Raw genomic sequence first — 16,773 nt, forward strand, 5'->3', positions numbered from 1 at the left:
GGCCTGCTGAGCAGGAGTAGAGCTGCCACTGTCCTTAACACGGCACTGCAAACACACGCTTTTAGTAAGTGGATAGAGGATTTATTTTTTTACACAATTACAGGCCCTGTACAAATGTGCACTTTACAGACATATGTATAATCTTTATACAGAGTGGCTAAGCCACTGAGGAAGTCTTATGCAGATGGGGAGGGGAAGCTGGTTTCCCCACCGAAGATGGAAAAGGAGGGGTGGCGGTCGGCTCCTCAGCCGTTTCCACCAGAGGGTTCCCAGCGCTGTAGCCCTCTCCTCCTAAGAATGGCGGCAGCTGCTCTTTCTGCTAGAAGCCCGTTTTTCTCCTCCCTCCCGACGCTGCAAGGCTCCCTTTGCAATACAGAGCGGTGCTGCTTATCACCAGGCTGCACCCAAGCCTGCCACATTTGGCCCACCCAAAAGGCAGCTCAGGAAAGCCCCAATTACACCGTTTGTGGCGGCACAAATGGGATCATCGAGCATCAGCTTCACCAAAGGATAACTTGAGGAGCTCAGCACCCCACCATCCGCACCTGGGGGAAAGCTGCCAGGCGCCTGCTCCTCGCCATGAGCAAAGAAGGCCGTTACAGAGCTGTTGGATCCCCCAGCCCGCAAAGATGAACGGCAAGGCAAGGCAAGGGTTGCCCGGGGCTCCCCTGGTGACAGGGCCGTGAAGCTGAGCGGGCTCCCTCCCCCTCGGCACCCCGTCCACAGCCTTCCACTCAGCTCTTTCCCGGCCTTTCTGCAACCTTGCAGCCTTCCCCGAGTCAGCCGGCTGCTTTTCCCTCCGAGTCAGTAAGGGTTGCTTTATAGAGTCAGCGAAATAAAACGGATGGTGTGGCCCTCTCTGCAGTCAGTCGAGGAAAACATGGAGGAAAAGGCAATCCTTCCTCTCAAGGGCTCCTTTTCTACCTGCAGGGCTTTGCTGATTGAGACAGGAGAGCATGCAACCCTCGCGGGCCCCTCGGGTCTGCTGGTGGCAAAGCTGGCCTGAAGGACCCTGAAGGAGGGTGCTCCACGTCTCACTTCCTTCGGTCCTGCTAAGCACTGGGCTTCTTGTTTTCTCACACAGTGGCAGATGGAGAAAAGGGCGCCCCTCCCGTTTGAATGGACCAGACTGCCCCAAGAGGGAAGGGGCTCTTCCTGTCCTAACCTTCCCTTCCCAAGTGCAGAAAGGTAGGGGCTGCATCCATCTTAGTTCACTCTTTCGAAAGAGCTTCCAGGCCTCTCAAAAGGCGAGGTGCTGCAACAGCTAGGCAGCCATTTTCTTCCCAAGGCAAAGAGAAGACCCGCAAGGGGCCGGTTAGCCTCGTGCGAGATCTTCTTTCCAGCCTTGGTTTCCATAAAGTGCTTAGTAAAATATGCGTTACGTCTTTCGCCCTGCCCATCCCACCCGGCTGCAGGGGAGCTCCGGCGGCCCTTGCAGGCCCCTCTTCTGCAGGCCGGCCCAGGGAGATCTCGGCCGCCTCACTCCACCCTTCTCCCCCGCCCTCTGCTGCTCGTGGCGAGTGCTGGCGACCCGCTGCCCCCGTTTTCTTACCATTGATCCCAAGCTGCACATGGATCTGCGGCAGCTGCGACAAGGGAGCCAAGGGTCACCTCCAGCAGCAAGGGTGCCGGGGGGGGTCCTGAACAAGCAGCTTGCGGGGGGGGGGGGCGACCTGCTCCACAACCGAGTTGACACGCGTGGCTCCATCTGACTAGAAGAGCTCTGAAGAGACACCACGAGTTGAACCATTCCTTTGGAATAGCCGGCACGATCCAGCCAGAGGGGGAGCAGACGGTACTCCGAAGGGCAGCCGGATCAGAAGGGGGGTTCCAGCAAGCACGAGGGAGGGGCGCCTCCATTCCTTCATCGCCCTTTTTTCCCGTGCAGGCAGGCTTCAGCAGGGCAGGTGCTTTACGGAAACATGTGCAATCGCAAATCCTGGGCGGGGGGCACGCAGGGGGGCTTCTTCTAACACTGCTGCTTCTCAGCGGCACGGTCTCCCACCCCTGGCAGCCGGGAGGGGACGGCGGGAGCGGTGCGGATCCCAGCTGCCACTGCAGCACTGGAAGCCGGGGCCCACAGCTGCGGCTGCTGCGCCCAGCCCCAGCCCCAGCCCGGCTCCTGCCCCCGCCCCGTTGACCGAGCAGGCGGCCCTTGGCTTGGCGGCCAGGAGAGACTTTCCCGGCTCCTCCTCTGCGAAGCTCCCAGCCAGCGGAAGAGTCCGTTGTCGGTCAGATGGCTGCGAGCACGTTTGCCATGAGAGAAACGACGATCGGTGGCGTAGGCTAGGTAAGGACACTTGTGAGAGGATTTCTTAAGCGGAGGGAGGAGGTAGAGGTGTATGGCGGCTTATCTATGGAGTGCGGAGGACTTTGGGTTTGGTCAGGAGATCCTGGAGAATCCTTCATGTGGGACCATGCAAAGTCCATTCTCTGTTAGTGGGCAGAGTATTCCAAAGAGCCACTTTTCAGCAGGTTAGATTTCACAACAGGAAACTCCCCCCTGCTCCCTTTTAACCCAAGTGGCTGTTACTGATTTTTAAGGGTTGTTTGTAGGTACAAAAAACTCATACACCAGGTACAGCCTTCTCTGTCCAGTCCTGGCCAAGAGTTCCTTGGAGAGTGGCTGGGTGACAGCCACACGCTCTCCAGAACCGAAGAGAGTCATGTGCTCCGAATTTCTGCTGAACGGCCACCAGCCTGGAGAGGTGACAGCATGAGTCGAGCTGCAGCCCTCAGCAGCAGAAGCAAGCAGGAGTCCCGTCGGGTCCTGGAAACTGCCCACCCACTTCAAGATCTGGAAATGCAGGCAACCAAAGAGCTGTGCGGAGGGAAGGGCAGGAGAGCACCTCCGAGAATGCAGGCCGGGCACCTCTCCTACCCCTTGATTTCTGTCAATATTGCAGAAGTAACTACACTTTCCCTGAAAATATTCGTTTCTTCCTCTCCCATCTGACCCAGCAGCCGAGGTGAGGAGGGACCTTCATGGAGGGCCGCCTGCCGAGTCTCTCCTGAATTGGGAGCCCTCCAGCTGGGCAGGAAGCACACAAAGTTGAGGTTCTTTAGTAGCACACGGCAAGCATCTCACACTTTCCCAAAGGAAGAGACTTCTGAGGGGTCCTGCGTGCGCAGAAGGGAAGCAGAGTGGCTGCGGGCACTCAGGGCCATCAAGCCGCACCTCAGCAGGGCCAGGGCTGTGGGGCAGGAAGGAGAGCGGACGCTGGACAGCCCAGCTGGCCTCCAGCAGGCACACAGGGGCCATTCCTCCTCCACCAAGCAGGACACGACAGCGGGGAGACGAGACGTCCCGCTTGGCCGTCAGGGAAATATCTGCAGCTCGAATTTGGGCGCCCACTCGAGCGCGCTCTTCACCACTGCCAAGGCCGCGGCACCCAAGGCCACCGTGAGCCCCATCACCGCCAGCTTGACAAAGCGGTTGGTCCTCGGCTTTGTCGCCAGCAGGGACTTGGCCCGCTCCTCCACACGGAGCCGGTCCCGGAAGCGCTGCCGGAGCACCGTGTCAGGCCGCTGCTGGGCGGAAGCCAGCTCGAAGTCTTTGAAGGTCGAAGCAGCCGTTCTGCGGGAGCACAAGGAAAGGGCATGCGGCGTGTCATTTCAGCCCGCGGAGAGGACAAGGAGATGCCGCGAACGAGCTCAGGTGGGGACCCTGCCTAAGGCTGGTCTTCCGTTTGCAGATGCAACCTTGCAGGCCTAGTGGGACACCTGCAGGAAGGACTTCAAGGGGCACAGACCGGGCAGAGGTGCCATGGAGCCACCCCCACCCACGTCCGTCTTCTAGCCCTGGGACACGAGCGTTTACCATACCCTTTCCCAAGATCGGTCTGGTCTGACGCAGGTGCCTAGAGGAGCCGCCCCATGAGGATCAGCCCACCTCAGATGAGGGCACGGAGGTGTGGCCCACACCCGAACGGAGGTCCCTTGTGGCACTCCTCTGGACTCGGCAAGCTGCCCTGGCCCAGCCGGCAGGCCTGGCTCGATTCTGCCGAGGCCTCCACAGCAGGCCGGTGCTGGCTCCCCGTTCCGCGCCCTTCGGCCTGCGTGGGCGGGCAGAGCCTGTCCCGACCCGAGCCGTGCGCAGCGCGTGGGGAAAGGGAGGCACCTCTCCCAACGGAGGGGGCTCCGCTCACCTTTCTGCCTGCTGCTGAGCAGCCTCCCGGGCGAGTTCAGACGGGGGGAACTGAACGAAGAGGTCACCAGCACGGCTGATCAGTGTCTCGTAGGGAAGGTCCTGGGGGATCTGCGACAACAAGTGGTGGACGGAAGCCATGTCACACTCGCAGGCCAGGACTTCCTGTGCCCGGTGGAGCACGATCTACAGAGGGAAGGAAGAGGCGACTCAGCCTGGCGCTTGGTGCTGGCACTTGCCCTTACCCCCGGCTCCCGTAAGAAGGAACCCAAGCACCTCAGCCGAAGCAATCCACAGCGATTCTTCACAGAAGTGTGCAAAATTCTGTATTTCTTCACCCAGATTTGGCTAACGAAGATCAGTTCTCTGCCTCTGTTCTCCGCTATGAGCTCTCCAGGCTTGGCTTGGAAACAGCACGGGGCCCGCACGTCACCTTTACACAGAGGTGCCTGACCGGAGCTGCTGCCTTCAGGGAAGCAGAGGTGGCCCTGCACATACCGACTGCCATCAGAGCAGAGGAGCAGACATGCTGGGTCAGAACCTGGCTCCGACCAGCCCAGCACTCTGCGCTCACAGGGACAACCCAGCTGCCCGCAGGATCCCTCCAGCAGGATGGGGGCAAGGGCTCCTCCTGCCCAGCTCCTCAGCCACTGCTGTGTGCAGGCAGGCCGCCTCTGGCGAAGGAGGGAGCACCTGGCCAGCCAGGCTAGTAGCCACGGATAGCCTCCTCCTCCATGAATCTGTCCAGACCCCAAGCAAACTGGAGGCCATCACCACATCCTGAGGCAGGGAATTCCACGGTTTGACTATACACTGTGTGAAGAAGTACTTCCTTTTATCTGTCCTAAACCTCCCGTCAATCAGCTTCACAGGATGACCCCGGGTTCGAATATTATGGAAGGAGAAAAACATCCCCCTCTCCACTTTCTCTCCACCACACATACTTTTAAACACCTCCGCTCACCTTCTTTCTGAGCATTCCCAGTTGTTGTAGCCACTCTCCAACCCCCCGATCATTTTCATCGCCCTTCTCTGTACTTTCCCCCACTTAATAATGTCCTTTTCAGGTAAGGTGACCAGAACGGAACACAGGATTCCAAGTGAAGTCTCACCAAATATTTGTGTAAGGGAAGTAAAATTCTGGCAGTTCAATTTTCTACTTTGTTCTTAATTATGCCTAGCACAGAGTGTGCCTTTTTCATGACCGCTGTTCACTGAGCTGTCCACCAGAACCCCAAGATCCCTTTCGTGATCGGTCACTGCTAGCTCAGATCCCGTCAGTTTATTCCTAAAATCGGAATTTCTCGCCCCAACAGGCATGACTTTGCACTTGCTTCCACTGCACTGCATTGGCCATGCTGAAGCCCGTTTTCCCAACTGGAAGAGTTCCCTTGGGATCCCCAGATAGCTTGACTTCACCAGCAACATTGGCCGCCTTGCGGCTCACTCCTAATTCCAGATCATGTATGAACAGCCTGGATGCTAATACAGAGCCCTGCAGGACTCCACTGCGACACCTCTCCACTGGGAGAAAAATCACCAATCCCCACCCTCCGTCCTCTGTTCTTGAAGACCTCCACACTTTAGTTCAAGACTGCGTGGTCTGCACAGGAGGCGCTGACGAAGGACTTTGCCAAAAGCCTTTGGGAAGTCCGAGGAGACAAGGTCTCCTGGATCGCCCCATCCATGCGCTCGCTGACCCTCCCAAAGAGCTCCGGGAGGTTAGTGAGGTTACTGTCAGGAAAGGAAGGACAGCGCTGCGCTAGGCTCACAGGAGTCCTCGGCCTTCCCCTTTACAGGCAGCGCCTCAGCAGCTCACCAGCTCACTCTGACGAGGAGCAACCTGTGCCGGCAGCATGCAATTCCACCCGCCCACCCTCAGTCTGGGTCACGGACGAAAATGCTCCTTTCGCACTCGGCTGCCCTCGCCCTGCCGGGACACAGCAAAACTGCCGAGATCCCTGAGGGCGGGGGGAGAGGGCACTCCCCCCTGGCAGGACCAGCCTTGTTCTCCTGAAGCAGAGCCTGTGACCGGGGCTCCCCATGCAGGGGAGAGTCAAGCGGCTTTCCTGGTCCTTGCACCCCATTCCGTCGCTTGCCTTTCATTCGGGACTCGCTGCCCGGCTGAACTCATTTTGCAGAGAGGAGTGGAGGGCACCTACCACGGCAGCGAAGTAGATGGGCATCAGCGGGTGGCACGCAAGGAAGAAATCGTACAACCGCACCACGTGTCTGAAATCGGAGAGGACGTGTCCAAACCACGTGATCAGCCAGCTGAGAGCAAAGATGGTCCCCACTTCGGCACTGTGGAAACAGACACGAGACGTTCCAGGTAAAGAGGCCATGGAGGCCATTCCCTCCCGTAAACCACAAAATGCAGCCCTGACACACTTCCCTTTGTACCAGGACGCAGACCATGCCTGATCAAAGACATGCCACAGGTGTGCAAGCCCAGCTTCCTGTCTCCAGCCTGCATGGTTTGGGAGAAGCCAGCAGGAATCCGTGGTCCAAGATGCCAGCTGATGCGCTATCAGGAGGGGCCGGCCCACGTCTTAAGAGTAATGGAGAGTTCCTGCAAACGGGTTCCATACCACACTGCGCAGGCCACGCTCACGGCTCCTTCTATTTCTGCTCCCGGGATCACACGGAAGCATATGAACACAGACAATCTGCAAGCCACGAGCAGACTCATAACTTTCTGCAGGGTTTGCTTCTCCTACAAAACCCCTCTGGGTGCACACATGCGAAGGTTGCGGGGGTCTGAGAAAAACATCGCTCGAGACTGTTAAGGAGCGCCCCGAAGTGAGCAGCAAGGGATAATTTCTCGGGGCAACTTATCCGATGGGCGCAGAAAGAAAGGAAAGAGCAAACATTCCACGTACCTCTCCATGAAGTCGTGCAATTCTGGATTCACCTGGTCTATAATGGGCATCAGGTAGTTTAGGATGTGCTTGGTGTTGTCCATAGTTGGGTCCATGAAATCCCTGCCAGGCAACACAGGTAGGTTAGCCAAGCGACTCCTGCTTTTCAGAGAAGGCAGCTCTTCCAGACGTGAGCCGGATGATGGACCTTTTCAACTGCAGCTTTCCGCACAGAGCAGATCGACACAATTCTGACTCAGTGCAATGGCTTACGTGAAGCAAACTTTCTGCCCCAGCGAAATTCTGTTTTCAGACACTCAAGAAACCTCTACTTCCCAGCAAGCTCTGCAGAGCCAGCACACTTCTCCAGGCGTTGGTAGCTTCTAATATTTAGGAACGGCACAGAAGTGGTGTCTCCAGGAGCCTAGCCTTGCCTCGTTCAGGCCTAGAATTCTAAGCATCAAGGAACTCGGCACTGTCCCAGTGCCCTGCTCCAAGTCACGCGACTCTCACCGCCCCCTCCCAATTCTGTCCTCTTCTTTTGCCCCAGAGAGTTCGGCCTGCCGACCCACCCTCACGGCAGCTCTTCCGCAGGTCCGCTAGTCTGAGCTTTTCCAGCAGAGCAGCAAAGGCGGGGGAGCAGGGGCCCCTTTTTTTTTAATCATAAAGGAAAGGAGGCCTGGGAGAGAGGAAGGAGAGGTGCGGTGCCCACTTTAAAAAGGCCACTGTCTTTTCCCTCACTGGACACAGAGGAAAGCCAGAGGGTGCAAGCTCTGTCGCGAGGCCACACACCAAAAGAAAGGGAAGCAGGAAGGGGTTCTGGCAGCTTCGTACAAGTTTCACCAGCCCTGGACACCCAAACGCGAGACGACTCGGGGTGAGGAGAGGGGAGCGCTCGGAAGGTGAAACCCGAGAGCACGCCTCTTCCTTGCCTGCCACGCCTGGTTCTGGCTCGCCCTGCATCAAAGGCAGACGCACCACACGCTGCCTGAAAGAGGCCCGTGACTCCGGCCCTGGACCTGGGAAGGCCCGCACAGCAACAGAAGGGCCTGCTTTGAGGCGCTTCGGGAGGAGTCCTGGGCGCGCTCCCACACGGGGAGCAGTACCTGAGGTGATGGGTCGAAAGCTTTTCCACGAGGGCGGTTGCCAGCCTCTCCCCAACTACGAGCAGAAATGTGACCACGATGTCGTGGTAGCCTTGGTAGTAGTGCAGCTGCGGGTTGCGGTGCAGGACTTGCAAGATGCTGTCGATCAGCTCCTCCTGCAGCCCCTCTCTCTGCTCGTCCGGCATCCCTGCGGAGAGAGCAGCACGAGGGGCTTGCTGAGTGGAGGGCAGCCGCCTCAGGGCACCTGCATCTTGAGGCTCGGGGAGTCCAGGGTCCCTCTGACAGCTAATCCTGAAGGGAGGGTGAAGGAGAGGCTCCTGGGCTTAACTTCCGCCTGGCTCCCTGCTACCTTCTTATGAAAACAGCGCACCGTCTTGCAAGCGGAGCTGTGGATGCTCAGGAACTGCACGGGACGAGCCCAAATCCCCTTCACTGCCTTCACCTCCCCGGCAAGAACGCCAGCCTACGCTATGAGCCAGACATCCGCCTTTCCTACAGAATGGGACTCCTACTGAATCAACAGTCCGCCTCTGCTTCGTTAAGGATGAGGAAGCGATGGGTGCTGCTGCGGAAGGGGCTGTAGCTCAGTGGCGTGCCAGGATCCCAGGTTCGGGCTCTGGCAGCCCTCACTGGAGCAGCAGGGCTGGGAGAGACCCAACAGACTTCTGCGAGCCCGAGTAAGCAGTAGCGTAACTGGGCTAGGGAGGCCTCTACTCTGGCCTGGCAAAAGTCAGTCCATGCATTCAGCTGACCTGGGTCTCTCTTAAAAATGGGGCATGTTTTAACCAGTTTTACTGCTTAGGGATTTTATTGTATTTAAGCGGTATATAAATATCAATCAACAACTGCTTTGGAAAGATTAGGTAAGACAGCATTCCAGCAGCCAAGTTCCAAACCTTCTGGCTACCAATATTCAGTAAAAACGGACCCTCTGGCAGCGTGCAAGGCCAGCTCCTACAAGGTGAGTCACGGCAGCAATGCCAGGGCAAACGAAAGCCACACCTTCCTGCGCACAGAGAGCTTCCCTCTGTGAGACCCACTAGCAAAGTGGCTCACAGGCACCGGGCCGGTGTAAAAAATGCCTCCTGTTTCGCGTGAGGCCGAACTGCAGCAGGTGATCAAGCAACCGTCAGGGGAAGCTGGCAGCAGCCTCCCTGTGGACCATCGCACTGCTGGCACGCAGAGCAGTGCAAAAGAGGAGAAGAGGCCCTCCCTAAAGACCCACTTGTTCTGGCCACATTACTGCATCCGGCACCTCCACGTTATGAACTAAAACTGTTCAGCTGCCTCAGCGTTCTGTCGTCGTAGTTCTGCAAGAGGGGCCAATCTCCAGAGTACTTTGCAGAAAGCTGCTGCAAGGAAGCAAGCTTCAATCCAAGCTAAGTTTGCAGTGCAGTCCAAGCGCTTCACACGACAAACAAAATAGGAGCGATCCCTCGTACCTGGAGGAAACCGACGGAGGGAACGCCTCACGTCCAACAACACCTGCTGGTAATCTTTACTGTTCTGCCGAAGTTCCTCCCCTAGCAAAGACAAAAGAGCGCTACAAATCCACGGCAGGCACAAAGCAGGGCAAGATACAGCCCACATAAAATAAGGAGTGTGTCTGTACAGTACAGTCATAAAGACTTTAATTGCACCTATTAACGAGTATTCATCGGTGCTTGTGGTTTACTCCAACGACTGAGATGCCGATAACACTGTCAGTGACGAGAGGGCAGGCCTGGGACCCGGAGTTCCTGCTCACCCATGAAACTCACCTCGTGACCCTGGGCCGGCCATGACCTCCCAGCTTGACCTACCTCTCAGGGTTGTTGTGAGGATGAAAATGGAGGGGAGGAGAACCCTGTAAGCCACACTGAGTTCCTTCCAAGAGGAAGAAAAGTGGGGCATGGATATAATGCAGCAAGTGTCAACTTCTAAACAACGCCAGTGTTGCTCAACGGCAAATTATAGTGTAACTCTGTGTTCATCCGTCATACAGCCGCCTCCTTTCGCAAGCAGCGTCAGACCTGATGACGGACGGGTGCAACCTGGATAAGCCTGACCGCTGGCTGTAGCGATGAGTCTTTCAGAGCTCTGCTCCCAATTCTGCACAGATTTTCATGAGAAGAAACACTGCTGCCCCAGGGGCAGGCACTGAAATCATCCATATGGCCCAACTCGGTAGTTGCCAAGGTAGGCTGTATAGAAGCCTATAGAAGCTTTTGGGCTTTTCTGGAGGCAGAAATACCTGCCTGGGTGCTGCTTGCTGGTTTCTCCCAGCACCAGTTAACTGGATACAGTCGCAAACAGACAATGATAAAGAAAGAAACTGGGGGCCAAAACTAAACACTGATCTGTCTCCTCGGCTTGTCTGCATATCATGTGAGCTTGCGGTTGAGGAGGCTGAAAGCGAAAGAAAAGCAAGCACTGAAGACAGGAAGCCCTGCCCTCATCAGACCCCTCATGTGACGTCTTGTTCTATTTTCTGAAAAAAGAGTGGGGGGGGGATTTCATGGCAGCAGCCACAGGGCGCGGACCATTTCTGCTCTCCTACTCAGTCGGGTGTGGAAGGGAGCAGCTCTGCCCCATCGAGGCATTTAGGGAAGAGAGGGGAAGAGAGAAGGGCAAGCGGAAGGGAGAGCAAAACAAAGGAGAAGGGATGCCCTCTGCATTCTTTCAAGGCCAAGAAATTGACCGCGATTAAAAAGTGGAGCTAACGGGAATGTCCCAGGGCCAGGAAAGGCCTGTGCATTTATTTATTTATTTATTAAAACATTTTTATGCCTCCCCATTCGCCGAAGCCTCAGGGCGGCTTACAACATAGATAAAACAAGTTAAAATCCATATAAAATAATCTTAATTAAAACACACATTATAAAATAAGCCGCCCTGGCCAGATAAAATTCAATTGTATTTAGCATTTAAAATGTTGCTTAAATAAAAAGGTCTTAGCCTGGCGCCGAAAAACAAATAACGACGGCGCCAGGCGGACCTCTCTGGGGAGTGCATTCCATAACTTAGGCGCCACCGCTGAGAAAGCCCTTCTCCGAGTAGCCACCCTCCTAATTTCTCTCACGGAGGGCTCCCGGAGAAGGGCCTCTCCCGCCGATCTCAGGGGGCGACTGGGCAAATATGGATGTAAGCGCTCCTTCAGGTAACCAGGACCCAAGCCGTTTAGGGCTTTATAGGTCATTACCAACACCTTGAATTGGGCCCGGACTTCAATGGGGAGCCAGTGAAGCTGACGGAGAACTGGCGTCATGTGAACATAACGTCCAGTCCCCGTCAGCAGCCTGGCAGCTCTATTCTGAACCAATTGAAGTATCCGGACCGTCTTCAAGGGTAGCCCCACGTAGAGCGCGTTACAGAAGTCAAGACGGGAAGTCACCAGCGCATGAGTCACTGTTGCAAGGCACTGTTGCATCCCTTCCTTAAATGGAGGGAACGTGCCTTCCCAAGTTCAGGAGCCCTGTAAACCCAACTTTGGCACTGGGCACTTCCTTCGGGGCTTTAGCAGAGCTCAGGGACACCAGAAGCATGGTGCTTCCTGTCAAAAACGCCTTCCAATGCACTTGGCCGTATCCTTGCGGAGTGCCTTGCCCTTCAGCTGCATCTCCAAATAGATTTACTGCCATTTGTGGGACCACAAGACTTTCTGGACCCTTGATTTTTTCCCCAAGTCCAAACAATGGCTGGGTCTGCCTTTGCTACCACTAAATATGTAACAAGGGGGAGCCAAGGGACAGCTCTGTCTGATTGCTAAAAGCAAGAGAGCACTCCACTAAAACTTTGAAAATACATTAAAAATCCCAAACTGTGTGTTTGCTTGTACTCCCTTGGGCCTCCTGCCCTGCCCCACCCCACAGCTTCCCCCGAGGATCAAGAGCCTTCACCTGGTGGAGGTGGCAGGTCCTCCGTGTTCACATTAAGCAGCTTTGGCCAGACTCTGCAGCGAATCTCATCCATCAGGAGCCCCCCTTCACTGATGGCCATGCGCCTGAGGGCAGCAACATCCACAGGATCGCTGTTCAGGGCCTGATAGATCTCGGCTTCTTTCCTTTTCTTCTTCGAATCGCAGTCTGTGAAGGAAACCAAGGACACATCAGACTTGGGAGCAGTTTTCTCCAGTAATGGGAACAGCCTCCGCTCGCAGCCGGAAACAAGCTAAGAAAGTTACCGGAACTAAGCTGGGACAAAACAGCAGTCCCACAAGATCAGCCTTGCCTAGTGGGGGACTGGTTCGCCGAGTGACTGGGCTCCCTAGAGAACAGTGATGCGCGGATCTAGGGCCTCGTCCGCAAATTAGGCAACGCTTGTGGCAGTCGTGCTTGGGACGGCAGCACTGCTAGGGCTCAGCCGATTTGTTCTCGTAACCTTTGCATGCCAAGGTTCAGCAGCATTATTAAAGCATATCACCCCTGCATATCTTTAAGAAGATTTGACCAACACGTTCAAGCAGCAAATAAGTGATAATAGCCTAAACACAACAGGCTCCCAAAGGGCCCAAAGCTTTCACATTTGCACTGAGACTGCTGCTACAGATAAGTGCAAAGCCAAAAAGCAGATGATAATAATTGGCTTATTTCCATTTGCTTCGGCATTATCTGCTGGAAAACCTCAAGAGCGAGCCAAGCACGAGGAAGCATCACCCGCTGGCATTTAAAGGCCTCTTTCAATCGCCCTGCTTGCCATACTTTCAGCCTAAATCAGTCTTAGAATGCTGACCGGAATAATTCTGAACTGAAGGCCTTTACTATGGCAACGCTGTTTGTCATTCTGCTTGAAGCCTTGGAAAACACAAACTAAGGGGAGGGAGACCAAAAAGCTTCATCCCCTAAATTATCCGAATCCCTCCTGTTGGCAACAGCATCTTTACCATTTTCATACATCATGTATGTTCTCCTGAACTTCCAGCTGTATGTAGTAGGATTGTTTTGGTATGGAATGCCACAAGCACTCCATTTAAACTGAGTATAGCCTACAGCTTGGAAAGTGATCAGATTGCTCCTAGACACAAAATACATCCAAAAATGTATCTTTGGTCGAGCAAAGAGGGAGATTGCTAGCTCCAAATTCTAAAAGTAAGGGCAGTGAAGCTGTGGAGGCTGTTCTATTTGGTCACACAAACAACTGCTTTCTAATTTGAGGGTTGTCTGAGAAAGACCAAGAGAGCTGCCTCCGGGGCAACTCTCTACTGAACCCAACCCTGTCATATTGCCAGGGTGGAGGGCTGCACTTCCCCCCACTGCAAAGGCTCCTGAAATTCTTGATCCTAAGACTAGAAGGGAAGGGCAGGGATTTCCCTGCAGTATGGGGGGGGGGGGCACAGGGAGAGAGATGGTGAGGAAAGAAGGGGTTTGTTTCAAGCCATCCAACAATCTCTGAGTTGAGCCAAGATTTGAGCAGGGGAATTCCTGGTCTAAACATTACCACACCTGAGACTTGCTTAACTTTGCCAGTGCAATCACACACACCCATACCTGTAACTTTTCATCCACTGAAAAAAAATACGAGCAAAGGAGGGCTTTCAAGCCAAGTTACGCTGCTCTTAACCAACTTCAGCCATCAGTTCTTCCCGGGCAAAACCCGCAGCAAGGGCACTACCATAAATTCCTCCTGTCTTTACAGTCCCTTCTAGAGCAAGGCTGGGGGTGGGGGGGAGTTATGTTTGTTTCCAGCACTGGTTCTCTCACCAGTACTTAGATGATTGCTAATGGCCTCCAGAACTCGGCCAAAGCCAACACATATTCAGTTCCAGGATTTTTGTGGTTATGTGGATCCTCCCATCCCAGCAGCAGGAGGAAGTGGAAAGAAGCGCTGTGAGGCCGATTGTACTTGGTGGCAAACACTCAGGTTGAGCTGCATCAGGAAACTGCTGCCAAGTATTTCAGACGAAGGAACCGAAATCTCAACACTTGCTTAGTGCCAAAGGGAGACGGGACTTCTTGGTAGCCATTGCTCCATCTTGTGGAAGAGAATTCTACAGTGTAACTCTGCACTGTGTGAAGTCCCTCTTCTTATCCGTCCTGGATTGCCCACCAATCAGATTCATGAGGCGACCCTGCTGATTCTAGTATTATGGGAGAGAGAAATGCCTCCCTTTCCACTTTTTCTACCCTTTGCATAGTTTTAAACTTTGCCCCATGTCTCTCCTTAGCTGCCCTTTTCCCGAAGCTAGTCAGTCCAGGATGTTGTACCCCTTTCTCCTACGAGTCGCTCCAGCCCCTTGATCATCTTAGGAGCCTGTTTAGATACAAAAAAGCCCCACTTGGCTGACTGGGAAATGCTAGGAGCTGTACATTTTCCTTCTGTACAGGACCGTGCCTTAAGCCGTCTTTTCGGCACTTTCCCCAATTCTACAATATCCTTTTTAGGTGTGGCAATCAGAACAGTGCACAGTATTTCACAAGTGGGTGCACTGCAGATTGCGCAAGTAGGGTTTACTTTCGATTCCTTTCCCAGCTATGCCTAATATTTATTTATACGCCAGTTCATCTGAAGCGGTACCACTTAATACATGTTATTATGGTTTCCTTCTCTCTTTGTCATGTTTTTTAGTGCTAAATTGTACGGGTGTCAATGGAGTGCTTGGATGATAGAAGCTGCTGTGCGTGTGGGCTTCTCTCTCACACACACACCCTCAGTAGTTAAGTCTGTGTGAAATAATAATTTATTTCTCCCCTACAAGGAGAACAGAAGCATAGGCGTGAATAGGCACATGTATGAGGATGGCTGATAAGTTCTCAACTTAAACAGAATAGTTTGTTTACATCCTGCACTAAGCTATTTTCAACCCCTCCCCCTCCGTATGCGTGTGCAAGAGTACACACATTCTCTGCAGCGGCACAGCTGATGGGAATGTCCTTGCACAAGTGTCCACTTTACTTTTTCACTTGCATTTTAGGGTAATGGTGCAAATGCTTCCTGTTTCAGCTGGCTGTGAGAGCGGACTAAGTAAGATTTTTACTGGTACTGTATCCAATCTGTTATTAGATTTCTAATATCAGGGCTGGAAAATCTTCATTAGATTTTAATGTATATTTTTGCCTATCACTATCACTCCATTGCAGAATGGCAGGTTGTTATGGTTTTTAGAAAGGTGCCAATAAGGAAAAAGCCCTGCCCAATTCTGTTCATGTTTTCTCGTAGGTAAGTCACGGAGTTCATAAAAGCCTGCAGAACAGCACAGTTCTGCATCTCTAAAATCCCTGTTATATACAGTGGGGGGATGAGATACAAATGCGCATTCATACACCCCAGGTGTCAGGCTGCAGCACACAACCCACTCGGCCAAGAATGCAAAGGGCCAGGTAAGGGGCAACTGTCTGCGTCCTCCCCCATTCCTTTTACTTTCCTTCCACAGCACCGCTTGGAAACGTACCAGCCTCCAAAAGCGTGCAGAAAAAGCCACGCTGCGCTTCCACGCGATACCCCACTCGGGGCAAGGAAGGGGTCGTGGCTGAGCGGCACAACGCCCGCTCTGCCCACCGGAGGCTCAGCCCTCGACAGCCCCGGGTGGCATGCAGCCACGTTCCGGCGGCTTCCAACGCCCCGTGACTCGCGAGGCGGCGCTTGCCAGCAAAAACAAAGGCCCACACACGTGTTCGTCTCCGCGGTCCCACGAGACACTCTGCGCTGTTGCCTTTCCCGCGACAAGCGGAAATTAACAGACGGAAGGCGCGACGAAAGCGAGGAGGAAGAGGCGTCACCTGTTGAATTTCTGCCTGTCCCCCCAGGCCAGAGTGGCAGCCCCGCACATTCCGGAGAAGGGGTTGGCCACACCCCCACTGCCCGCCCCCCTGGAAGCGGCACTTGCGATTGGCCGCTGCGGGGCGAGGGGGCGGGCACGTCGCGCACGGCCACGCCCCTCCGCTGTCCCTTCAGGGCCTCCGAGTCGCCTCAGCGAAGGCCTCCCTGCCCCGGCTCGGACCCCGCGAGCCCGCCGGCCGACGCCTGCGCCCCTCCGCGAGCCCGGGCCTCCCCCGTACCTCGCCCGCCGTTCTCCTGCGCCGGCCTCCGCAAGGCCATGGTCTCCGGGCGCCGCCCAGGAGCATCCCGGCCGGGCCGCCTCCACTTCGTGCCTTTTCCCCTCGCTTGGCTCCGCCCCTCGCTCTGTGGCCCGCTTCGCCTCGCGCCGCCCCGCACGTCAGCGCCGACGTCACCGCCCGTTGAGGAGCAAGCAACCGCTCGCGGGCGCATGCGTCGAGTCCCTCGTCCGACGATCAGTTACCATAGAGATGAAGGGACAGGCTAGAGCGTCGCAGAGGCTGAAGTTTCAGCATGGGAAGGAAACACAGAGATAGAAACGTTAGAGTGATGCGCGCGGCCTAGTTTTGGTTTGGTTCGTGGGGGCTCTCGCTTTCGTACGGGCGGCGGGACTCGCCACGCGTGGCAGCGGGTGCGGCCGCCAGAGCGCTGGACGGGGCCTGGGGAGACCCGCGTGTTCGCGCCCAGGCGACCTGAACGCTCAGCGGCCCACTTGCGTTCAGTCGCTGATGCTCAGCCCAACCTACCTCTTAGGGTTGTTGTGAGGACAGATGGGGAGAAGAAGGTTTCCGTACGCCAGGTGCCTCAGCTACCTTGCAAGAAAGGAGGTGAGACAGAAGTATTATTATTAATAATAATAACAACAACAATAATTCCTAAGCAGCATTACTTAACAGAAAAAAAGCGT

The 16,773-nt window shown here is 55.0% G+C and overlaps 1 protein-coding gene across 2 annotated transcripts; it reads right to left on the minus strand.

Annotated features, from left to right (window-relative positions):
- Positions 1–59: 59 nt before the first annotated feature.
- Positions 60–16,224, minus strand: TBC1D20 (TBC1 domain family member 20). Of its 2 annotated transcripts, XM_044455523.1 has the most exons (8): positions 16,088–16,224; positions 11,993–12,178; positions 9,557–9,637; positions 8,115–8,301; positions 7,030–7,131; positions 6,310–6,451; positions 4,149–4,333; positions 60–3,577 (listed from the first exon to the last, which is right to left on the minus strand). In XM_044455523.1, exons 1-8 carry the CDS (start codon positions 16,125–16,127, stop codon positions 3,319–3,321), a joined length of 1,182 nt encoding a protein of 393 aa, XP_044311458.1. In that variant the 5' UTR covers positions 16,128–16,224; the 3' UTR covers positions 60–3,318. The 2 variants fall into 2 exon arrangements, with proteins under 2 accessions (XP_044311458.1, XP_044311459.1); XM_044455524.1 differs by lacking the exon at positions 9,557–9,637.
- Positions 16,225–16,773: the final 549 nt, after the last annotated feature.

This window comes from Varanus komodoensis, unplaced genomic scaffold, assembly GCF_004798865.1.
Source record: "Varanus komodoensis strain SLA01 unplaced genomic scaffold, ASM479886v1 scaffold8, whole genome shotgun sequence".
Taxonomy (NCBI): Eukaryota; Metazoa; Chordata; class Lepidosauria; order Squamata; family Varanidae; genus Varanus; species Varanus komodoensis.

Coding starts and splice junctions, on each gene's coding strand:
- TBC1D20 (XM_044455523.1), bottom strand. CDS start 16,127: ATGGCCTTGCGGAGGCCGGCGCAGGAGAACGGCGGGCGAG. Junction 12,179..16,087: donor GCAGGAGAACGGCGGGCGAG/GTACGGGGGAGG, acceptor TTTCCTTCACAG/ACTGCGATTCGAAGAAGAAA. Junction 9,638..11,992: donor GGACCTGCCACCTCCACCAG/GTGAAGGCTCTT, acceptor TGTCTTTGCTAG/GGGAGGAACTTCGGCAGAAC.